The sequence below is a fragment of the Colobus angolensis genome, unplaced genomic scaffold (genome assembly GCF_000951035.1).
Source record: "Colobus angolensis palliatus isolate OR3802 unplaced genomic scaffold, Cang.pa_1.0 Scaffold4, whole genome shotgun sequence".
Classification (NCBI taxonomy): domain Eukaryota; kingdom Metazoa; phylum Chordata; class Mammalia; order Primates; family Cercopithecidae; genus Colobus; species Colobus angolensis.
In genome coordinates, this window is record NW_012117376.1 from 6,906,791 (window position 1) to 6,932,602 (window position 25,812).

Below are 25,812 nucleotides of genomic sequence, written 5' to 3' on the forward strand. Positions count from 1 at the left end.
TTAGGCAGATGTGGTAGCACATACTTGTAATCTTAGCTACTCAGGGGGCTGAGGCAGGAGAATCACTTGAACCCGGGAGGTGGAGCTTGCAGTGAGCCAAGATTGTACCACTGTACTCCAGCCTGGGTGACAAAGCAAAAATCTGTCTCAAAAAAAAAACATAAGAAAAGAAAAAAGAAAAAGAAATGCTGAGGGTTACGTGTGAAACAAGGACTTGGCTTCGTCCCTTACCCTGTGCTACAGCAGTGATGAGCAGATCAGTAGACACAAGAAAAGACAGCATCTCCCCTTCAGAAGCTTCTGGTCCATCTAGGCAAGGAAGAAAGGCACGTTTGTTTAATATCTATTATATGCTAGGCATGGAGCTTCATATTTCCTCATATCAGCCCTTCAGGGGAGGTACCATTACCCTCAGTTTGCAAACAAGAAATCTCAGTCTTTTAGGATTAAAAAGGAAGTGGCAGAGTCAGGAACGGAAACCTAAGGTTCTCTGGTGCCCAGTCGACTGTGAGGTGCCCTTCAAGGCTGACCTTGGGCACTAGGAAGTGCAGGGAGGTAAGGGAGTGACACTCAAGCACGACAGCGTTTCTCTTCTGTGGTTTCACCACGGCGTAGGGCATAGGCATCTGTGGAGCAGGTCAGAAATATGAATGGTCAGCCCAAGGCACTTTCCCCCATTAGAGACTACAAAGACCTTGCCATGGAAACCATTCATTTAACGGCAGCTGCTGTTCTTTGGGGGTTTACAACACATGCCAGCCTTGTCCTAAGTAAAATGCAGTCCTTTCTGATGTGACCTCATAACAACCCTGTTAAATAGGTGCTGTCACTAGTTCCATTTTACAGTTGTGGGAAAGCAAGTTCTGGAGGGTTTTGAACTTGCCCATGATCCCATCGGGAGTGAAGGTGGGATGGTGACCCAGGCAGTTGAGGCTGGAGCCTACTCTGCACTGTTTTTGGGTCTGTTTGCCAAGCTGCCCTCTCCCCAGAAAGCACTTGCCTGGACCTGCCAATCCCTGTTCTACCATCCTTTCCCTGGGTCTAAGACTGGCTAGCCCTTTTCTGTTCACACAACCTTTTCCTGATAAGATGCAAAAGAAAAGAACTGATGTCAACTAACCAGACTGCAGGAGCACCCCAGCCCTGCATCCTCAGATGACTCTGAACTCACCTTGATTGGCATATCAGATGTCCCTAAGCCCTTGGGTCACTCAGACAGCCTGATGGTTGGCTCCTGTGAAATACTGATCAGTCACTTTTCTGAGGATGGGATCATGGTGAGCCTCCCCTGCCCGTCACCCTGCCCCCTGAAATACATATTTGAGAAGAGCCTGGCATGGTGCTGGGCACAGAGTGGGGACTGGGCCTTCTTTCATCCTTTTTCTGCAGTCTTGGAAGAGTGGATTGGGCAGTGAGGAGAGGGAGATTTGGGGGATAGGGTAAGAAATGATCGGACTTCTTTTGGCACAGAACTTCCTCACTTTTCCTGCACATCCTCACCAGGGAACTGACCTGTGAAGGGCATGTTCAAGGTCAAGGGTCCATAACTTGGGCTTGTGGACTTTTAAGCTGTCCTAGAATGCACTTCCCTTCCTGAATGTATATACTGAATGTTGCCCATGGGCACAGTCTTTTAAGAAGATTCCTTTGGATTCTCAAGGGGCTTTATGACTCATGAAAGCTTAAAAACTGCTGCTTGAAGGGAGCTTCCAAACATTGGCAGGGCGCTGTACAACCCTTGATGTTGTCCTGACCCTCTGTCTCATCTCATTGTCACAGCACAGTGTGGGGGAACAGTGGAGGAGATGGAGGGGGTGATCCTGAGCCCCGGCTTCCCAGGCAACTACCCCAGTAACATGGACTGCTCCTGGAAAATAGCACTGCCCGTGGGCTTTGGTAAGTCTCTGCAACCCCCAGAGGAGACAGGCTTCATGCCCAGACCCCTGAGCTTAAAACCACTGTCTGCCAAAATCTCTTAGCACAACCTTGGGCCAAGCCTGTTTAGCACTCTGCCTCTCTGTTTTCTCAACTATTGACCTCTTGTGCAATTGTGAAGACCAATTAAGAATGGCAGAGATTAACATACAGGGGGAGAAAAATCTTAGGGGTTGCCATTATTATTATTTGAGCCATAAACTAAAATCCAGGAATGTGGAATGAGAAATTACTCGGGTTATACCTAACACTGTATCACTTGATATTAAAAATTAAAAATTAATTACTCAGGGATTTTTTTTTAAAAAATGAGGGGGAAATCTGTCGTACAGAGATTGGACCTCAAGTTGTACTTTTAACTCAAATGTCTGATTTATCATCCTAATTAAATTGAGCCAAATCAATGTGAAATCCAGTTTACATTCTTCTTCATATGCACATTCCAGCTGGCCTAGAGATTGGGAAGGTTTTTGTTTGTTTGTTTGTTTGTTTGGGGTTATTTTTGTTTTTTGTTTTGTTTTTGGAGCTCGAGTATGCCAGGCATGGGAGGTTGTCAGGGTGTGGAGGACATCAGTGTGGGTACAAAATTTAATTGCTGGTGATCCATGTATTATGCATTGGGAATATCATTTAACCCCAAATGTCTCCGTTGAAGGGACGAGGGCTTTGTTCTTACATGGAACTGATGGGCTGTACACATGGGTCATCTTGCCCCAGCCATTGCCCTGCTTCTAGGAATGAAATGTCCCAAGGGGATTATGCCCGCACAGCCCTGAATGCCAGTCTGTGAGCCCCAGAAATGAAGATCTCCCATTTTACCCTTCATTATTCAGCCTGGAGTGTGATTAGAGATTAGGGAAGGGGCTTTTGGGAAAAAGCAGTCTAACTGGCCTTCTCTAAATCTGGTTGGAGGGGAGGAGAGAGCTTGGTGACCCTCTGAAAGATGTTCAGTACCATCTTCTGAAGGAAACTGGGTGTGAAGCGATGACACCCTCGGCAGCCTTAGGAGACTCCAGACTTTGAGACATTAAGAGGATCTGGGAGACCCTATACCTCTGCATCCAGTCTTGGGACAGAACCAGGATGATAGAAGGTGGGGAGGGCAACATCCAAAGGCAAACAGAAATGTGAATGAGGTGGCTTTCCCTGTAAGTCCTTATGTTCAGCCACCATTTTCATCTCTAAGTTCTGGGTGCTAATTCAGGCTGCAGGGAAGAAGCTACTGCTGGGTCCAGTCGCAGAGTCCCCGGATCCCTTGCTTTCAAGTTAATGTTGGATTCTGCCGAGGTCCCTAATTCGGTACCTGGTCTCAGCTTGTAAAGAGCTGCTGCAGCTACATGCTGCTCCGCTAGATGGCGGTCACAGTCCAGTTCTTTCCGCGGAGCTCAAGTCAGAAATTCCGCCATCCTTGAAGAGCCCGTTTGGTGAGCATGCAGCCCTCAGTGCTCCTGTATAAGGGGACGATGCCTGGGCGGTGGAATGAAAAGTAGAGTCTCCTTAGATAATGTGTACAAAGATGCTCATCACAGGCTAATACGGTGAAACCCCGTCTCTACTAAAAATTAGCTGGGCGTGGTGGCGGGCGCCTGTAGTCCCAGCTACTCGGGAGGCTGAGGCAGGAGAATGGCATAACCCGGGAGGCAGAGCTTGCAGTGAGCCAAGATCGTGCCACTGCACTCCAGCCTGGGTGACAGAGCAAGACCCCGTCTCAAAAAAAAAAAAGAAAGAAAAAATCGCAAAATTATCTGCAACTTGGGAACAATCTACATGTTCATGAATTGGGGAGTGAACTGTGTGACTGGATAATTCATAAAATGGAATTAACATGCAGTTAAAATGAATGAACTATCTTTTTGTATATTAACATGGCTAGACCTTGAAAAACACAATATTATGTGGAAAAAAAAAGTATGTACAGTATAATATTTATGTAAATGTTGAAAACCCATAAACCCAGATACATATTTAAGAATTCAAAACCATGAACTGGAAGGATATCTTCCAAATTCATGTGATTGCTTCTGTGGAGGGCAGGAGGGGAATGGAACAGGGCAGGAGATGAAAGGTCTTCAACATTAAGTGTCAAGTCTTTATTTTGTTTTTTAAAAAAAATTACACTCGTGCTTATTCTGAGCTCATTCGATAGTACAGATAAGCCAATTTTCAAAATGAAAATCCATCTATAATCTCATCATGCAGTGATAATCACTAATGACTTAGTCCCCCCCCCCCCGTTAGCATGTAAGTCTCATGAAGACAAGGACCTTCTTGATCTTGCTCATTCTGTACAATGCCTAGCACAGCCCTGATGTACAACACATGCCCAGCAAATATTCTTAGCAAGTGAATTAATATTCTTCCATGTTTTATAATACAAAAATTAGAATTGTATACAGCATACTATTTTGTCCTCCGATTTTTACAATTAGCAATGCAGTATGGGCTTTTTCCTATGCTCAGTAAATATATTTCTTCAATAACATTTTCCATAGTGATCTAATTTTGAAAAATCTTATCAGTAAGCAAACATTAATGTTCCCACCTTTGTTCTTGAAACAGTATATTAATATGTACATTAAGAACTTAATTAGATGTATTTAACCTGTCAGGTTGCTAGAAGGTCTTGATTAACTCACTAAGATCCCAAAGTGTAAACTTTGTTTGGCTTCTTTATGGAACCGAGGGGACAAAATATACTTCTAAGCCCTATGTTTCTGAATTATCATAAGGGTTTTAGAAAACAGCAGTATTGAAGGTCATGTCTTTTGATTAAGTATGGGGAGTGTTATTTTTAAATGAAAAGTTTATTCTAGCAAAACTATCTTTATGCTGATATTGGACATATGAATCATAAATTAAAACAAGTGTTGACCCTGAACTTTGTTTTCAACAAAATAAAATGAACTCCAGTGGAGCTCTGAAATGACTGATGCCTTTATTTTTGAATGAACAATACACTTTTAAGTTCAGCCCTGTCAAAGACAAGAGACTTGACTGGACTGGCAATTCCCAAAGCCTGTTCTAGGAGCCTAGGCTGGGTGGGAAATCAATAGCCAGGACTCATGGCTCTGGCAGGAGCTGCTTCCAGGAGGCAGCACACTTGAGGCAGGACTGTGTTGCTTTGGGCACTGTCTGCCTCTGTCTTGCTCCCAGGAGCTCACATCCAGTTCCTGAACTTCTCCACCGAGCCCAACCACGACTACATCGAAATCCGGAATGGCCCCTATGAGACTAGCCGCATGATGGGAAGATTCAGTGGAAATGAGCTTCCGAGCTCCCTCCTCTCCACGTCCCACGAGACCACCGTGTATTTCCACAGCGACCACTCCCAGAACCGGCCAGGATTCAAGCTGGAGTATCAGGGTAAGGACAAGGAACACCGCCTTTGCTTCTCTGTCTATCCCCATCTCTTGCCCCAACCACCCACCTTCCCAGCCTTCCATGGGGAAGACAGAACACCAGAAGGGGTGGGTTGCAGTGGCAGGCCCAGCCAGGGAAGCTTCCTTTTGGTGGCAGATCACTCCGACCCCCACGGCCATCTAATCTCATTTGGCAGCTTAAGTTCTCCCACAGCCTCTTCAAGAGTGGCAGGCCCAACAGCACCCTCTGAGGCTCCCAATCTGTACAGCTATCCCTGGGCAAGTGTCCCATCTGTGCCTTCTCGGGTATCCCCAAGTGTCCAGCCGGTCACTTCCCTTCAGGCTTGATAAACTGAATTACTTGCCCAGGGTCCTTTCCTGCACATCAAGCCCAATTACTGTCAGCAAAGCTCTTCCTATGACAGGATGGAGGATTCTAGTAATGGTCCCAAGGGCACTCTAAGGCTTGCACAAGGAGCAGGTTTTCCTGTGAGGCCCAACCACACTCACCACAGCTCTACCTCCCTGAGGTGGGATGCCATGACAGGCCCCACTCCTTCCGGGACATTCCCTGGAAAGAGCCCCATCTACACTCAGATTCCCCTGTGTTGTGGACCATCCATCACCTGTGGATGTGGAGATTGTGCCCAACCTGTGCAACTGTACATGGTGGTCCTGAGTAAGCCCAACATCTCACTTGGATGCTTCCCTTATTGTGACTGACTGAAGCATTTGTTCTAACCCCTTTCTCAGATTCTTCCACTGAATTTTTAAAAATATTTTTAGATTTTTTTCCCAATACTAATTCATGTTTGTAAAAAAAAGAAAATCTAAACACTGTAGATACTTTTATGAGCACATTGTGTTAGCTCAGGCTGCTGTAACAAAATACCATAAGCCAAATGGCTTATAAACAACAGAAATTTATTTTTCACAGTTCTGAGGGCTGGGAAGTCCAAGATCACAGTGCCAGCAGATTCCATGTCTGGCGAAGACCCACTTTCTAGTTCATAGACAGTATCTTCTCACTGCATCCTCACATGGTGAAAGGGGCAAAAGAACTCCCTCAGGCCTCTTTTATAAGGGAACTAATCCCATTTATGAGGGTAGGCCACCAAAGGCCCTGCCTCCAAATACCCTCACATGGGGGATTAGGTTTCAACATAGGAATTTGAGGGGACAGAAATATTCAGGCCCTAACACCCATGACAGAAAGTCAAAATCCTCCCATAATCCCACCCCATCACTACCCTATGCAGAGATACACATTTTCAACAATTCAATATATAGTCCCCCCTTTTTGCAGTATATATATTGCTGTAGCTATATTTTTAGCCAAAATTGGATCATACTATAGTTTTGTAATTTTGTTTTTTAAAGTTAATTTTTAATTAAACAAACAATTTACAAACATATTTATCTTGTTTTAAAAAAGAAAAATATAAGAAAGAAATTAAAACCTTACAAGTTAGGCCAAAGCTCTTTGTCTACAGCCTCCAAACCCAGGATTATTCTCCAGAAACAGCTACTATTGTTTAGGTGTGACCTTTCCAGGCCTGGATATATGTATGCTACATGTACCTGTGAAAACTATGTAACATTTTATAAAATTTTTTGAGCATGTTTTCTATATAAAGAGTACCATCCTATGTGCAGCTTTCTGAGACTTGACTTCTTTATTCTGGAAATAATGTGGTGTGGATGGAGCTCCTCCCTTGCCAGAGAAGAATACTGAGGGGGGACTGGGCTTGTCATTTAGGGAAAGCCTTAAAGGGCATCCCACAAGGTGGGTGCAACTGAATCAGTTCTACAGGAGACTTCAGGGTTCCAGGGTCCGTCTCAGGGTAAACTTTGGTGAGTGTGGCTGGGCTTGTCACCTAGAGGGAGCCTCAGGAGAAGCTGGGCCTTACACCCAGACAGAGCCACTTCACTGGTGTTAGCACAGCTGCCACACACCCAGGGAAGGTGTGTGCAGGCTCATCACAGAGGCCAGCCTTGCCCAAGGATGTCTGTGCCTATTATCTGGGAGGTGTGTACCTGTCAAACAGGTCATGATGCTACGGATGGCTGTGATGTCACAGGAGGGACTTGGTCCCAAATATGTCCTCTCAGAGTCAGATGCAATGCCTTCCCCCAAGGCATTCCCTGTGTCTTAGTTTGTTAGGGCTGCTATAAGAAAGTACCACAAACTGGGTGGCTTAAACAACAGAAACTTAGTGTCCAATGGCTCTGGGCCTGGATGTTCAAGATCAAGGTGTCAGCAGAGTTGGTTTCTTCTGAGGCCCGTGAGGGAGACTCTGTCCAGGCCCCTCCCTTGGCTTCTGGTAGTTCATGACAGTCTTGGCATTCTCAGCTCTTAGAAGTATCACCCTGACCTCTGGCTTCATCTTCACTTGGTGCTCTTCATGTGCCTCTGTCTCCAAATTCCCACCTTCTATAAAGATACCAGTCATATTGGATCAGAGCCCACCCTAGTAACCTCATTTTAATATCCATAAGTTTGGTAAAGATCCTATTTCCCATAAGGTCATATTCACAGGGAGTGAAGCATAGGAGTTTCGGGAGACACATTTCAGCCCCTTGCACCCCTGCCAGGCCCAAGTGCTCTCTCCCTGAGACCTTCCCTCTCTGATAAATATAAGGAATGGTGGTGCCACCATTGTGCCAGGGACAGCCCACTTGGGCCCACCCCGTGCACTGTGCCTTAACCCTAGACAACAGGCACAGTCGTGCCACTGAATCCCTGTGATGGGACCGGCCACTCGCTGTGCTCCCCGTGTGATGAGCCCACTTGTCCTTGTAAAAACTGTCCCTGTGTGGCCGCTTCAGATTCTCCATTGACTCCCCCAACAGAAGAGGCCTGACTACCCCCACAGAGCCCTGGCCTTGGGCTCACTCGACCCTGCTTCCCCAGCCCCTACCTTGGGAAATGCTCCCACTATGGCCACCCTGCACAAGGGGCCCCGCTGTCCCCCTGAGATTTCCTGGATGACAAGCCAACATTCGGGGCTAGCGTCCCTCCCTGGGATGGGCCTGTCTCTCCTGCTGAGGTTTGCAGCCTCCAGAGGCCCAGTCCTCCTCTGAAGACTTTGCCTGTGTAGGGAGGCCAGGGAGCAGCGAGTTGCCTTCAGACACCCAGCTCCTTCACCAGGAGTTGGCCCAACGTGTGAGAGGCACAGCAACGTCCAACGGGGCTTCCACCCCGTAATGGGCCCCCTCCTCCCACAAGTGTGTGACCTTCAGGACTCGCCTGGATGTTCGCCTTCAGTCCCAGGCCCAGCTACTCCCTCAGTGTTCACCTGTCTGCCACAGTCCCAAGGACTCCTGTGGAGCCACACATGGCGCTGGGGCACCTGCCCCCCTCAGACTTGGGCTACACCCCCATTAAGGCTTCTCATTCGGGGCGATCCCAACCTCTCGGGCTAGGTTGTCTCTAGGGCCAGAGGCCTAAATACTCCCACAGAGACCTCATCGTTTGTGATAGGCCCAAATAATTCTCCCTGACCATAAGCCCACACTCTCCGTTTACACCTTCCTCTGCCATATGGAGTTGCACCTTGTAAGCAAGCTCTGACCACTCTCCCCAGGTTTTCTCTCTGGGGAAAGACCCAGCTTCATGAATGAGTCATTTATCCCCACTGAGGATGTTTCTGACAGACAGACCCAGCTCTCTATGGCCCCTCGACTTTCCTTAGAAGTCCAACCCTTTACTCTTTCTCAAAATTCCTCCAATCGACACTCTGCACTTCCCATGCTAGGGTCTTCTTTTCTCTTCTTCGAGTAAAGATTCCCATCAAGTTCTTAGAGGAAAGCATAAAGAACTCCTAGCCAGGCCTCCCGGTCCTACATGCTTAATGTGTTCCGTGACAATTTCTCAGGAGGGTTCTGTTTATAAAGAACTTAGCGAAATAGCTAAGACGTACAACTGTCCCCAAATACTAGGCATCGTCATTATTCATGTCTTAAAATAATGGCATTTTGGTTGAAGTGGTGTCTACCTGATTGTGGCACTGTTTGGAAGTGTGTTCCCACTGTCACCACTTGTGTCCCTTTACAACAAGCCCACCTGCCCCCCGAGGAGTCCTGCTTTGGGAAAGTTCATGCTTCCTCCTCTTAGGGTTTATTTCTGCCTTATATGGCCAACCTCTCCCTTTGACGCTTCTTCCAGGGGAACAGGCTCTGAGGTTTCTCTCAGTGTCCAGGTACTCTCACTGAAGTTTCTGTCGTTTTGAAGAGCCTAGATCCTTCCACTGGAGATGATTCCTGTAGGAGAGGCCCAACTGCTCTCATCAAGGCTGCTCCTGGCTTCTCACACACAGCCACTCCCTTCATTCTGTCCCCATCTCTAGGTCCACATGGTTACCCTGAGCCTTTCTGCAAAGACCCAACCCATCCCATTGGGTTGTCTCCCTGGGCAAAAGGGCCCCTGCTTTCGCTAAGACTTTCATTGCCAAATGGTCCAAACCCCCGTGTCGTAGGGCCGGGCCAGGCCTGTCCTGGGGCTGAGCAGCCGCCCCACCCATGTGGCTGCTCAGCTTTTGGCACATCCAATTACCTCGATGATTTCCCAGGGAAACCTGCCCAATTCCTCCCCCTGAGACTTCCCTGTGAGGTACTGAATGGAAACACAGCCAGCATTATCACGTGAGTACTCAGGAAATGTTAGCTTCGAGATCTGCGTTATTGACATTGTTATTACGTATGAGAAACACATCTATTTCCAAGGAGCATCCAGCCGGTCCCAACTACTTCCACTGAGGATTCCCACTGTAGGAACATTCTTTCCCCTCCCACTGCCAATTTCCTGAGTGGAGTGGACCCAGTTACTGCCACGAAGGCTGTTCTGTGTCCTGTGGACCCAGTTCATCAAAGGCCTTGCTCAGGAATCTCTCACTGGCCTCTCCCCGATGGACTGACCTCAGCTGCTTCCATGGAGGCATCTCCTGTAGAGTCAGGCCACCCACTCTCATGGAAGCAGCTTCCCTGCTCTTTGAAGGGACTCGCTTTATGACAGTCACACGTCCCGTAGCCCAGCTACTCCCTCTGAAAAGCTTCTCTCCTTGCCACAGATTTGACTTACTCCCACCAGATTTCTTCCTTCCTGAGAGGTTTTGATCTCTTGGAGTTGGAAAGAACCAACTCAACTCCTCCCGTCACCGCTTCCTATGTCTGGGAACTTGATCCTGGTTGTGAAGGTTCAATGAGATAAGCAACATGAAAGGAGTTAGGGCAGCGCCTGGCCCCCGCTAGCGCTCAGTGAATATGGGTTCAGTTGAGCAATGTCTTCCTTGAGCCTTCTTTTCCTACGGAATTACTAATAATAGATACTATTTACTGAGCTTTCACCATGTGCCAGTACTGTGGAAAGAGCTATGTATGTGTTATCCTACGTAGTCCTCAAAATAATCATTCTATACACAGGAAAACTGAAGCATACAGAAGTTAAATTACTTACCCAAAGCCAACGACTCGTACATGACAAAGGTCCATCTGAGTCCAAGTCTTGAGGCTTCACCACTATGCTCTCTGCCACTCCTATTTTCTGGTCGGAGAGAATAAAGTGACCTTTTCTCCCAATCTTTTCCAGCCTATGAACTTCAAGAGTGCCCAGACCCAGAGCCCTTTGCCAATGGCATTGTGAGGGGAGCTGGCTACAACGTGGGACAATCAGTGACCTTTGAGTGCCTCCCAGGGTATCAATTGACTGGCCATCCTGTCCTCACGTGTCAACATGGCACCAACCGGAACTGGGACCACCCCCTGCCCAAGTGTGAAGGTATGTCCCTCCCTCATCCCCAGCAGTTCTTCCTGGGGTGCTCGTAGAGACTGGTCCAGAGTGATCCCCTGTTCCACCTGCCTGCTCCGTGGGATCTCCAGGGCTGGAGGTCCAGGCAAACCATGGTCCATCCTGTTTTGACATGGTGTGGTGGTCCAGCCTCTCCACGGAGAGGGTCCTGGTGACAGGGCTCCGGGCCAGCACTAGGGAGGACCTGGAGGAGATGTAGGCCACAGCCAAGAGGAAGACATACCCAGCCCTTGGGAAGATCCACCCTGACACGCTGGAGAACCCCCACTGGAAGGGAAGATTCCACGTGAGGGAGTGGGAGCCCAATGTATGCTGAGGGCTAGAGAGGTAGAGTTAATCCAGGCACCTGCCCAAAGGGAGAAGAGAATGAAGCCTCTTTCTAAGAACTCTCTTGCTCCCCTCTTCATCTTCCCCCTCCCTGCTCCGTTATACTCTCCTTCTACACGGGACTGGAGAGACCTGAGTTGATCTATCAGGGAGCTGGAGGTGGCACTTCCTTGGGTCTTCTTCCTTCCCCAGAACTGGGATGGAAGGTGACCAAGAGCTTGTGCTGCCTCCACCCTCATCTGCACACTTCAGTTCCATTTGCCTTCCCTGTTCATGCTGGCAGCCCAGCATTTTCCTGGAGGAGAGGCAGGAATTTGTCTTGAAAGAGGAAGCCTTAGCAAGGGCAATAACCCAGGAAAGAGTGCCCCAGGTCTGGGATCAGATTACCCCAGGCTCCAACTCGAACCCCTTTGCCTCTCTGAGCTTCAGGTTCTTCCTCAGTAAAATGGAACTTCTCATCCATATTTCACAAGAGCTGAAGGATTTCACAGATGGCTCACTCTCAGACTCAAACTCTCAGTTTAACTCTCGATGGAAAGAGGGACCTTGTTTGTGAAACTGAGCCGTTCTGGTGTTGGAATGTAAAACCGTGATTTCTAAAACTATTATAGCCTCAGTTCATTTTTCAGATTTTCAGAGCTCTGCTGTACGTAACCAGTGGGTCATTCCGCAACTGTTGGCCCATCACGTGCTGTGCAACAAGCCTCATCGTGGGCTTTCTTCCCTTCTCATGCCTTGTTTGTCTTTTTATGGCATCATGGGAGAGAGAAAAGAGCAGCACTTTCTCAGTCTGCTGGCTTGAGCCAGAAGCTCCTCTTCTTCCTCAGAAACCTTCTTCCCTTGGCTTCTGTGACACCATACTCTCTTGCTTTCTCCCATGTCCCTTATGGCAAATTTTAAGCCGCTTGATATAGCACACATGACCCTTAGGTTAGGGCCTAGTCCCTGCTGACCTCCCATATGCTCTACTCTTATAGATTTTATGTTCCAGCTAAGCTGAAATACTTTGTTTTCCAATGTGCCATGTTTTCTTGCCTCTGGGTCTTAGGATATGTTGTTCCTTTCCCATACAGCATTCCTCTCTCTTACCTTGCCTACTTAGCCCTAGTCATCCCTTAGGTCTCAGTATAAATGTGAATTATACCAAGAATCCAAGGCCAGGTGCGGTGGCTCACGCCTGTAATCCCAGCACTTTGGGAGGCTGAGGCAGGCAGATCACGAGATCAGGAGATCGAGACCACCCTGGCTAACATGGTGAAACCCCATCTCTGCTAAAAATACAAAAAATTAGCCAGGTGTGGTGGCGGGTGCCTGTAGTCCCAGCTACTTGGGAGGCTGAGACAGGAGAACTGCGTGTACCTGGGAGGCGGAGCTTGGAGTGAGCCGAGATCGCACCACTGCACCCCAGCCTGGGCGACAGAGCGAGACTCCGTCTCAAAAACAAAAAACAAACAAAAAAATTCCTTTCTTACAAAACCAGATGCAAGGCTCCCCCAAACACCCCTGTGGCATTCACGATGATGACATGGTCCAGCCTGTGCTACAGATGCTGGTGTGTTTGGCTGTGTCCCAGTAGTGTGCGTGCCTGGGACAGAACTAGAGTACCTTGCTCCCCACTGTCTCCCAGGCCGTGCGTGGCACCCAGGAGATATTCAGCTTATGTAACAGGGATGGCATGTACCTGTGCACCACCTTCGGGATGTACGTTCACAGGACCCCTGGCCTCTGCTTGGAGTCTATTGGGATTCTCCCTCAGTCTGGTCTGCCCCATCCAGATGTCTGCTCGATGCCCCATGTCAGCTATGACACTCATTAGTCTGGACCATGGTGTTTGGGGATTTTTGTCCACCATCCCTGTCTGTTTTCCTCCCTGGTGACTGACTCTGAATACCATGAAGGTGTCAAAGTCTCTTCATCCCCCTGCCTGAGGTCTAAATCAGTGAGACTAAAATTGGGTGTTGCTTTTGGGGAACAGGAAGATAAGGAGAGAGGATCTTATCTACATAGCAAATGCCTCCTCTTCCGGGGCCTGGGCTGAACATTTTGCCTGCATTGTTTCACCTCATCACCACCACAATCCTATGGGGGAGGTATTCTTAGTCCCATTTTACAGGCAAGGAAATGGAGACTCAGAGAGGCTGAATTACTTATCTAAGAGTATCTGCTCAATAAATGGTTTAGCTATGATTTGAACCCAACCTTAGCCTCACCCCAGGAACCCTCAACTCAAAGTCTAGACCACTGGTACCATTCTAGAAAGAGCAGATCAAAGAAAGAAAGATTTTCCCAATTTCTTAGCTCTTCCCAGCAAAAGCACTACAGCTCTGACCCTAACATCTGCTTCCTCCCATTCCTGGGAAGGGAAAGGGGACAGCTTCAGTGCATCCTTTCTTCTTGGCAGTTCTCTTCATAAGAAAGAGAAAGAGGGAAGCTGAGGCAGACACACAGAGGGGCCTGCAGTGACAGTTGAGAGCTAGCCAAGGTGTTCTGTGTGGGACTGGTGGGTAGAAACAGGTGTGGCCATCGTCATTTTGGCCTCCCCTCCCGCATCCCACCTGACCTTCCTGACAGGATGATTAGTTCTAGGAGCTGGGAGTTCCTCATGAAGCCATCTGAATTCTTAGGTGGGTACCAAGGCCCCGCACTTATGTTTGTGTTCTCTTCTTGGCAGTCCCTTGTGGCGGGAACATCACTTCTTCCAACGGCACTGTGTACTCCCCGGGGTTCCCTAGCCCGTACTCCAGCTCCCAGGACTGTGTCTGGCTGATCACCGTGCCCATTGGCCATGGCGTCCACCTCAACCTCAGCCTGCTGCAGACAGAGCCCTCTGGAGATTTCATCACCATCTGGTAGGCCAGGTGCCATGTCAACAGCCAATTAGATAAGAGTATTAGTGGGGTTCTACACTGAGTTACCAGTCAGTTACCTATTGGTTTAGAAAAACCAAGAGCTGAGTGGTTTTAAAGGCTGTCAGCCTCCTGGGTTTCAAATAAACATAGTGGAATGGGGCTCAGCTGCAATGGGCCATTATGGCTCCTTGAAGGGAGAGGAATGGGAGGGCAGTGGCTCCCAGCCTGCAGCTCTGCCAGGGCCAGGGAAAGTACCAATAGGTGTGTTAATGGGAGTAGGCGTGAGTACACAGACTTTTCTTAGTATTTCCAGAGTTCAAACCAACATTCTACATGTACCTGGGCTAAGCCACCCAGACTAATTGAAGAGATTTGAAGTGAAATTTTGTGATGTCCCATTGGTCATCTGGTTCTGAGCCAGCACTTTTCAGCAGAACTTTCTGCAGTGATGGAAATGTTCTCTGTGTATGCTGGCCAATATGGTAGCCACTGGCTACAGAGCATTTGGATATGACTGAGGATCTGATTTTTAAATGTAATTTAATCTTGGTAATTTAAATGTAAATAGCCATGTGTGGCTGGCAGTGGCTGAATTGGACAGCTCAGCTCTGAGTTATGTAGTTATATATAACAAGAGTTAATTTTAAATTGGGAATACAAATTAGCATTTGATATGTGCAGTTTCCTGGACAGTTTCTTCCCAAACCACTGGATCTTCGGAAGAGCACATAATTTTTAAATTCCTTCGTTTGGTGGTTACTGCCATTCTGGGAATCATCAGGAGTTAGGGGAATTCTCTTCCAAAATTCCCAGACTGCCCGGGGTTAAGTTCCAGCATGATTTCCAAGCAATGGTTAGGAACAGATAGGAGGGGTTAGATAAGGTTTCAGGGAAGAAATCCTTTGCCCCAGAAGGCATTGTGGGTATACTCTTTGCTTGGAAGACAAGGAAATGGAGCCAGTGTGCATAGCAGCAGGTTCCTACACCAGCTCCTCAGCCCTGTCCTAGTGCTGCCCCAGACTGAGAGGACCTGTGGTAAGACCCACACCCTTGCTCCATGGAGCTTGAATTTCCCCAGGAGCCCATTGGGCTGGTGAGGAATCAGGTGAATGAAGAATCAGTGTGAGCTTCACCGATTCTATCAACTATGTTGGGAGACCAAGTTGGGAATGGTTGGGAGAGGTGTGGGGGAGTTTGTTACAAAAAGAATCATAGCTTCCCACTCCAGGTCTGTCCTAAGGCCACCGATGGCACCAAGTGGAGCAGGCAGCTGTGGTGACTGGTGACATGCCAGGACTTTGTTTCCTATGTACAGGGATGGGCCACAGCAAACAGCACCACGGCTTGGCGTCTTCACCCGGAGCATGGCCAAGAAAACAGTGCATAGCTCATCCAACCAGGTCCTGCTCAAGTTCCACCGCGATGCAGCCACAGGGGGAATCTTCGCCATAGCTTTCTCCGGTCAGTATGGAAACCTGGCCTGGTGGGAAGGGCCGGGCTTTCAAGTCAAGGCTGAGCTTCACTCCCAGCTCCACCATTTGCAGATCAAGTAGCCTTGAGTGAGTTGAATAACCTCTTGGAGCCTCAGTGTCTTCAGAGTTATGAGAATTAAATGTATTAGCCTATGTGAGAGCTCTCAGTGCAGGGTTCTGTAAATGCAAGTTTTCCTCCTATTCCACACTGCCAGGGCAGAGAGGCACAGAAGCCCAATCCTTGGTGCCAAGTCCACTCATTCACATCAACTCACTGGCTGAGTCATCCCTATACCTGTGCCCCAGCTTGTCCCTTAGCACTTTCTAGCACATTCTCCCTCTCCAAAGGGATCTAGGGCTCTGCTGACCTCTCAAGGAACACTGTGTTTTTGTGCACAAATGAAGGCATTGTGATTTCGAGTAGGAAGAGTATGAACAATTCAGGGTAGGTATGTCTTTATTGGCAGCCTGTTTTCTTCTACAAGTCCCAAGTTAGGGATCTGGATATTTCCTCATTTTTATTACAGTGGAATTGCCTAGAGAAACTTACAGAATGTTCTCTGCGGACTTGTGCCCTTCTATGGAATGATGCACATATTTGCAATTTACAGATCACTGCAGATATTTTAACCAGAAATCAGGAAAGCTGGATTTTATTCCCAGCTCCACCTGGGGCCAGCTGTGTGAAACCTTGCACAGGTCCCTTCCCCACTTGAGACCTCAGTTTCTTCACCTGTAGAATTACAGGTTTGGAGTTTGTGACCTGTAAGAATTCTGTGAGGTAGTAAGGCAAATATCCTAACCCCCATTTTACAAATGAAGAAATGGGGCAAAGGAAGGCTCAAGTACTTGCCCAAAACCATGTAGACAGAACTGGAAACAGAACCCAGCCCCTGCAGTATCTGCTACAGTATCTGCTCTGGTGTGACTATACAGTGTTACTACATCATGCATGCACTCACAGAAACACTAAGACTGTGAAAGCCGCAGTGAAAGAAACAGAAACTGACAGAGAGAAACAAGGATGTAAAGAGCCTAAGCAGCTGTGACTGCCATTCCCAGGAGCTATCATCCAGGGTGAGTGCAATGTGGGAATGAGACACTGCCCTCTCCATCTGCTCAGTTCCCATGCCCCTCTTGTTGGGCACACCTGTCGCTCCACTAATGAGATCCAGGCTTTAAGGCTCTGTCATTTTGACTTGTGACTTTCCTATAGAGTGATAGAGTATGGACTTCAGAGTCACAGACAGGTTCAAACCTTGGCTCTGACACATACAAGCTATGTAATCGTGTCTGTTGTTTCACCTTTCTGAGCCTCAATGTTATTATGCACAAAATAGGAATAATATAAGTACTTAACCTCCCAGAGTTAAATGAAACAATGCTTGGAAATCCTTAGCTCTAGGCACAGAGTACAAAAGATGATCAGTAAATTATAGTTCTAATAGTCATCATTGTCGTGATTATTTGTATTATATTTAGATATTGACAGTCTTGGTGTGAAGTTACCTTGATGCTAGGCCAGGTCTCTTGTTCCTATTCCTGAGCCCTCACCTGTACCAGAACCAGGTAAAGGAGGCTCAGCACAGCCCCAGGCCATCCTTATTTCCAAGTTCTTCTCAGTAAGGTCTTTCAGTGAGAGTGCTTGCCTAAGGGCACAGTGCTCTTTCCGTCTCTCAGATGAGACATAAGGCCCTTGCTATGGTGTAAATGCTTAGGTCCCCCCAGAATTCATATGCTGAAATCCTAAACCCCAAGGTGATGGTATTAGGAGGTAGGGCCTTTGGTCAGACAACAGAGCCCTCATGAATGGGATTAGTGCCTTTATAAAAGAGACCTACAGAATCACTGCTCTGAAGCCTTCTCAGTGGAAAGAGCTAAGAAACACAGGAAACTCATTTGCCCCTTTCACCACATGAGGACACAGCATAAAGACAGCTGTCCATGAACCAGTGAGCAGGCCCTTACCAGACATCAAAATTGCCAGTCCCTTCAACTTGGACTTCCCAGCCTCTAGAACTGTGATGACTAAATTTCTGTTGTTTAGAAGTCACCTAGTCTATGGTAATTTGTTATAGCAGCCTGAATGGATTAAGACAGCCATTCATTCCCAGCTTAGACCATAGCCCAAGGCTTCATTGACCACAGGAGCAGGCAAGGGTCTGGGGCAAGAAAGGAGGAACTGCTGTGCCCAGATCAGCAGGTTCAAGTGAGAGAGGCACTGGACTAGGGGATGAGTGAGCAAAAGAGGCACATTCCATGCCTCATAGAACTTTTGGTAAGTTGTGGAATATATCCTACATATAAAAAGTATATGTAACACGTACGTGCAGTTTAAAGAGTAATAAAATGAACACCATCATTGAGCCTAAAACAAAGAACACCTAAGCCTTGGAAGCTCTGTTCCTTCCTCAACACATTCCCCTACCCTACCCTGAGAGTTAACCATGATCCTGTACTTTTGGTTAATCATTCATTGCTTTTCTTTTTATTTTACTCCACATGTGTGTCTCCAAAAATATGTTGTTTAATTTTGCATGTTATTTCTGTTATGTAAAGACAATCATTCTATAAATGTTCTTCTGCAACCTGCTTTTCTCACTCAAAATTTAGTTTTTGAAATTCATGTTGGTGCATGTGACTGTACTTAACTCATTTTTCAATGCTGTATGATTTCATTGCATGAAAATGTAACAATGTATTTAGTCTACTGTAAACACTTAAGTTGTTTCATTTCAAGCAATATGAACATTGTTGCTTATTCCTTATTGTGAACACGTACAAGGGTTTCTCTTCAGTACATGTCTATGTGGAGTTGTGAGACTGTCAATATCCACATATTTAATTTCACTAGTTAATGCCCAATTTATCTTAGAAGCAGTTATAACCATTTACACTCTTCCCAGCAACTGAAATAGAGTTCCTATTGCTCTACATCCTTGAAAACACTGGGTTTTAGCAGACTTTACATTTCTACCAATCTGGTAGATGCATGAAATGTCATTTCACTTGTATGCTTGTGAGGAAGCAGAGCATGCTTTCCTGTGTTACTGTGTGTTCATGCTTCCTGCTCTGTGAAATGTCTGCTCCCCAGACAGCTTTCCTGCTCCAAGGAGAGAGAGATAATGAGTAATTAAGAGGACAAAATTTTTGCGAATCATAACCAATGCTACGAAAGACATAAAAGGATAAGATAGTAAACAAAAACTTGGAGAATCCCATGCAAAGTAATTGTGGAAAACCTAAGAGTGGATATTCAAGATAAGAACTAAAGAAAAAAAGGAGCTAGACTTGCAAAAAGTGGACACTGAAAGTGGGGTTGGGGAAAGAATTTTTGCCTTTCTCCAGGCAAACAGCCCTAAGGAACTTTCTTTTCATATGAGGATCAATAAGAAAAAGGAAAAATACCTTAAGGAGACCTGTGAAATATTTTATAACATTAAAAATTAGAACATGAAATTTGAATTACAGAGAAAAATGCCCTTGAAAAAAACATGGTTTAGGAACTAGAAGTAATAGAAATAAATTTTGGGAAGCATCTTCTTCTAGTATAAATCTAGATAACATGGACTCCAAATAACAGGTGAAATGTTCAGACAGCACACAAATGAAAAGAAAGGTCTGGCCAAGAGATAAATAAAAGGAAAGCTAAATCTCTTCCCTTCCCCCCTTGAACGATTCAGTCCTAAAGCTGTGAGATGGGACAAAGCAAAGACATCTAATATGGTTTGGTTGTGTCCCCACCCAAATCTCATCTTGAATTGTAGCTCCCATAATCCCCATATGTCGTGGGAGGGACCAGATGGAGATAATTGAATCATGGGGGCCAGTTTCCCCCATCCTGTTCTCATGATAGTGAGTTAGTTCTCACGAGATCCGGTGGTTTTATAAGGGGCTTCCCCCCGTCGCTGGGCTCTCATTCTTCTCCTTCCTGCTGCCATGTGAAGAAAGACATGTTTGCTTCTCCTTCTCCCATGATTGTAAATTTTCTAAGGCCACCCCAGCCATGCTGAACTGTGAGTCAATTAAACCTCTTTCCTTTGTGAATTACCCAATCTCAGGTATGTCTTTATTAGCAGTGTGAGAACAGACTAATACAGCATCCATACTTGTCAGGCAAGAGGGAGTGTGAACCATTGTAGCTGAGGCCGGGGTGTCGGGGGGAGCCACACTGATGGGCTGCCTGGCACGGGCAGCTGGAGTTTAGGTATCTGTACAGGGATGGAGCTGGCACAAGGTGTCAGAGCTCTGCGCAGGATGAGCAGACACCTATGTAGGGTATTGGAGCCCAAGCAGAGGAAGTCGGGCATCCACACAGAGAAGGATCAGCCCAGCAAAGGAAGTCAGAGCCCAAGTAGAGTGAGGAGGGAGAGGTCAGCAGAAATGAGACCTTGATTCCAGATGGGTTATTGATCAAATAAGTTACTACCTTAAGGACAATAGAAGGCAGGTGTCTCACTGTCAGAGAAGAGGGTTAGAACTATATAGAGAGCAAAAATTATAATATACCCAATGGCATTAAATTTGAATTGGATGTATCAGTGTGAGCTTATGGTTTTCAATGTGTAGAGAAATGGAAGAAAATATGAGTGTGTGGGTGGGGCATGTATGAGTACATGTGTGTATGCACATACATTTCTTAGCTGTTTCTACTGAGAAGGCTTCAGAGCAGTGATTCTTCAATAGTAATGAGCACATCTAGCTCATTAGTCCCTGAATCTAGGCATTGGTTCCTAAACAACATTTTCTGCTACAATGGACCAGGCTTTCTGGAAGAAATGGCTGATCCCAAGCCTGGGGCAGAGAAAGTAGAAGACAAGCCAGGAATGTCTTATGGCAGAAAGTAAGGAAATGCCCAAGGCATGATGGAGACATGTCAAAGGGACATAGAAGCTGGCTTGGAGGGGTTCTCACTGACCATATTGGGAATAATTTGAGAATCAAAGTCTTTTAAAATAGCAAGAAATGGTGGTAACCTATTGAATCAAGCAAAATACTATGTGTATCCACACAGACATTAATTACAACTTTTTTTTTTTTTTTTTTTGAGATGGAGTCTCACTTTGTTGCACAGGCTGGAGTGCAGTGGCGCGGTCTCGGCTCACTGCAAGCTCCGCCTCCTGGGTTCATGCCATTCTCCTGCCTCAGCCTCTGAGTAGCTAGGACTACAGGCGCCCGCCACCACACCCAGCTAATATTTTTGTATTTTTAGTAGAGACAGGGTTTGACCATGTTAGCCAGGATGGTCTCCATCTCCTGACCTCGTGATCTGCCTGCCTCGGCCTCCCAAAGTGCTGGGATTACAGGCATGAGCCACCACGCCCGGCCAATTACAAGTTATTTTAAGGAATGGGATATTTACATAACTTCAGACTACCCACCACCACCACACACACACACACACACACACACACACACACACACACACACACACACACAATAATAACAAAGGGAAAAAGAAGTGGAGAAGACTGGAAGACACACCCACCTCATCAATAATGGGACAAATTGAAATCATACCCTGGCTGAGAGGATGCAGTGAGAAGAAGCTAACATCAGTTCTGTGATTATCCAGTCGCAGAAGCATAAGCTGAACATAATCAAGAGGAACCACCAGGCAAACCTAACTTGAAGGACATAGTGTCAACTCCCCAACGGGCAATCTTCAAAAGTGTAAAAGTCCTGAAGGTCAAGTAAAGACATGAGAACCATTCCAGACTAAAGGAGACCAAAGAGACATGACAATGAAATGCAACATGTGATTCAGAACTGGATCAATAAATTTTCAAGGAATTTATTGGAAAAACAGGTGAAACTTGAATGAGATGTGAAGATTCGATGGCAGTAATATGTCACTGTTAATTTCCCAATGTTGATGGTTGTTTTGTGGTTATGTGGGAGAATGTGCTTGTTTGTAGGAAATACACTGAGATATTCTGGGGTTGTTGGGCATCATGCTGGCGACTTACTAGCAAATGATTCATGGAAAAAGATTTTTGCACTATACTTCCAACTTCTCCCATACCTTTGTGGCTGCTCCAAATGAAAACTTTTATTTCCAAGGGAAACTAGATACTAAAAAATAGTAAGACTGAAAAGAAACAGAATAGCATAATTTTCATCAGCACAAGAATCAGCAGAGAGAAGAAGCAACACTGTAGAAAAACAACGCAAAGATGGGGAGGACAAACCTGAAAATCTCAACACAAATACGGAGAAGGGCAGAGGCGTGAAAGTGATAGAAGATAGAAGATGAGAAATAAGGAGAACCAGTGGACAAAGAGCCAAGACACTGATAACAAGCATTCAGGAAGAAAGGAACAAAATGGAAATGATAAAACTTTTCTGAGATGAAAGAAAACCTGTGTATATAAAGGAGCTCTCTGTATACCAAGAAAAATAAAAAAGAAGCTGGCAATTTTTTCAACTTATAAGGATGAGGAGTAGGGGAAATCTACAAGAATCCAGGCTGAGCAAGTTAGCTCAAGGGAACCGAAATCAGACAACTCTCAGGCTAATTTTTGACAGTAGATTACAGAAAATGAAGGAGGTGATGTTGAAGGGGGAGAAAAAGTTGGGGGCTTCACGTGTGAATGCAGGAAATTGTTATTTGCAGGGATCCAAGAGTTTACAATTAGTGCCACTCTATCTCAGGCTGGACTGTAACTCCAGCTGACGGTAACTCCCGGATGAACTCCAGATGCACCAATAACTCAAAATAGATAAGATGAATAAAAGAAAAGATAAAAATGGGAAGTGTTGATACTAGCTAAGCACAAACTTAAAGCTAAATAATAATGGAAACATGAATTCAAAGCAGTGCAAATACAATAATTCCTAAAATACTAAAAATAATTATTTTATATTAATAAATGTGCAAGAAGGTGGAAAAGGAATAAGAGAATGTCCTTATCTTTTGTGAAGGTGAAATCAATATTTATTTTCCAATTGTTGACTTTGATCACTACAGAAATAAGGATTTTGAGTATGTATTTTAGTCACTAATATATTTAAAATAGAATACTTCTAAATCACTAAAAGAAAAAACATGTAAAAGATCATCCAAATATAAAAGGCAGAAAACAAAGCAAACTATTCAAGGACAAAGATACAGCAAGCAGAAAATAAGATAAAGCAGTGGAATAAAATCATTCAATTATAATGAAAAATGCAAATTTATTAAAGTTCAATTTCCTGTTAACAAACAAAGACTCTTAGTGATCTGGTTTGGCTGTGTCCCCACCCAAATCTTATCTTGAATTGTAACTCCCACAATTCCTATATGTTGTGAGAGGAACCTGATGGGAGGTAATTGAATTATGGGGGCGGGCCTTTCCCGTGCTATTCTTGTGATAGTGAATAAGTCTCACAAGATCTGATGGTTGTAAACAATGGGAGTTTCCCTGCACAAGCTCTGTCTTGTCTTGTCTGACTCCATGTGAAACATGCCTTTCACCTTCCACCATGATTATGAGGCCTCCCCAGCCACGTGGAACTGCAAGTCCAATAAACCTCTTTCTTTTGTAAATTCCCCAGTCTCAGGTGTGTTTTTATCAGCAGCATGAAAATGGACTAATACACTTAGATTAACCTAAATAATATTCAGCTATATTTTCTATACCAGGAACATGACTAAGACACTGTGATACAGTTTAAAGATAAAAGGATGGCCAGAGATTATATTGGGCAAATGTAAACAACAGCAGTAACAATCAAAGAAAAATGCAGAATTCATAATATCTTCAAAGTTCATCCATGTTATAACATGTGTCAGAGTTTCCTTCCTTTTTAAGGCAGAATAGCGTTCCACACATGTGGTCTATATTTATTAATAACGTTAGTATAGACCACATTTTGTTCATCTGTTCATCCCTCTATGGACAGCTGGGTTGCTTCTACCTTTTAGCTTTTGTGAATAACGCTGCTAAGAGCATGAGTGTACACGTATGTCATGATAATTTTTTAAGTGATTATCCAATTAGGAAGGTTGCAGGAAGATGCCCACTTAGTGATAGGTGGTTTGAGAATTGCACATCAAAACCTTAGCACAATATGGTTAGCTACACATTCAAATCACTTTGTGGTGCTTGTGCCACTCATAATGTTCTCTTTAACTGCCCCTCTCCCCTGGGCACTTGGCAGCTGTTTCTACATTGTGACACCCCTCCATGCACACACCTGCCCCCCAGCCACAGAAGCTTGGACCAGAGGTGGACACCTGAGCTGACTGCAGCAGGGGCAGTCAGATGTTCTCTCTTGGGAACTTGAAATAGGACCCAAGAGATTCTACTTTTACCTGGACCCATCTCCTGAAAAGAGAAGATAAAAATCCAAGTGCAATGGATTGCTGCTCTTCTACTTTCCATGTGGACCAAAAAGTAGAACAATCCTATGTGCAGAAAGAGAATGATTGAGACGTGGAAAAATTTCCTTGGCTTCTGATGGCCCTTCAGTTCCTTGTCCTCTACCTTTGTGAAGTCTGGCTGCATATCCACTCTTGAGTTCTCTTCTCTGAGAGGCTTTTTGCTTATTCTAGCCTGAATTGATTTATTTACATCCAAAGGTTCCCAGTGAATACAACCTAGGACCCAGTAATCCTACTTCTGGGAATTATGCAAAGATATTTGCATGAAAATATTGCTTGATATGTTATAACAGGGAAATTAGAAATAATCTAAATGTAAAAATAGTAAGACATTGTTTATTATAAATTTAAAATATATGCTCAGAGAGAGAGCGAGAGGGAAAGATACAGTCATTACAAATCATTCATGTACAAACCTGGGCAACATAATGAGACTCTGCCTCTACCAAAAAAAAAAAAAAAATTAGCTGGGTGGTGTGGACTCCAGATACTCAGGAGATTAATGTGGGAGGATCACTTGAGCCCAAGAGTTTGAGGTTATAGTGAGAGCTATGATTGTGCCACTGCACTCCAGCCTGTGTGACAGAATGAGAACCTGTCTCGAAAAAGAAAAGAAAAAGAATCATTCATGTAGAATACAATTCATTGATTTAGGGGAAATGTTTATTTTATATTGTTCAGTGTGGAAAAAAAGCAGGTGATTTTAAAAACTCAGTGATGGCATCACAAGAAAATACAGTGATTATGGACTCCCACCCTAGACCACACTCACCACTCCTTGTGATGTTCTGAAAAAGAGATACAAGCAAGAAACAAAGGCGAAGGAAGGCATTTCAATATTAGCTGGGCATGGACTCCAAATTCAAAAGCAGAGCCTCAGTCCTTTGGTAAGCTCAAATGAACCATGTGAGCTCACGTTTTTTTTTTTTTTTTTTCCTAAGCTAATTTGGTTTTAAAGGTTTCAAATGAGGCTGAGTGTGATGGCTCATGCCTGTAATCCCAGCACTTTGGGAGGCCAAAGTGGGCAGATCACCTGAGGTTGGGAGTTCAAGACCAGCCTGACCAACATGGAGAAACCCCATCTCTACTAAAAATACAAAATGAGCCGGACGTGGTGGTGCGTGCCTATAATACCAGCTACTCGGGAGGGTGAAGCAGGAGAATCGCTTGAAACCAGGAGGCGGAGGTTGCTGTGAGCCGAGATCACACCATTGGGATCCAGCCTGGGCAGCAAGAGCGAAACTCCATTTCCAAAAAAAAAAAAAAAAAATAGATAAATAAAAGCTTCAAATGAAAGAATGAAAGGCCAATCCAGGACACCCAGCAGCTTGAGTAATAATGTTCCCAGGAAGACGATAGGGACCATTGCTCACAATGGCTGCTGCTGAGCCCACTGCTGCCTAACATTAATAAAGCAGCTGCCCACCACCCAGCAGTTCACATGTTCACACACACCAGAATCTGGCTACGCTCTCTCAGCACCTCACCCTCTTCCCCCCAGGGGAAGAAGGAGGGTATTCACAAAATGAAATGGGGAGTCAGCCTTGGATGTCCCCTGCCCCAGAGTTCTATAGCAATAACATGGTAGATACAGTGGGATACCATCAACGTGGTAAGTGTGTGTGTGTGTGTGTGTGTGTGTGTGTGTGTGTGTGATGGGAAATAGGGAGTCAGCCTTGGATGTCCCCTGCCCCAGAGT

At 45.5% G+C, this 25,812-nt stretch overlaps 1 protein-coding gene across 1 annotated transcript in view; it reads left to right on the top strand.

The window, feature by feature from the left end:
- The window catches only part of CSMD2 (CUB and Sushi multiple domains 2), a 621,011-nt gene that overhangs the window by 517,455 nt on the left and 77,744 nt on the right, over positions 1 to 25,812 (top strand). The window contains exons 40-44 of the mRNA XM_011955655.1: positions 1,780 to 1,896; positions 5,089 to 5,298; positions 10,882 to 11,070; positions 14,099 to 14,276; positions 15,592 to 15,737. Of these exons, the coding sequence (XP_011811045.1) occupies positions 1,780 to 1,896; positions 5,089 to 5,298; positions 10,882 to 11,070; positions 14,099 to 14,276; positions 15,592 to 15,737 (840 nt within the window). The remainder of the gene's footprint in view (positions 1 to 1,779; positions 1,897 to 5,088; positions 5,299 to 10,881; positions 11,071 to 14,098; positions 14,277 to 15,591; positions 15,738 to 25,812) is intronic.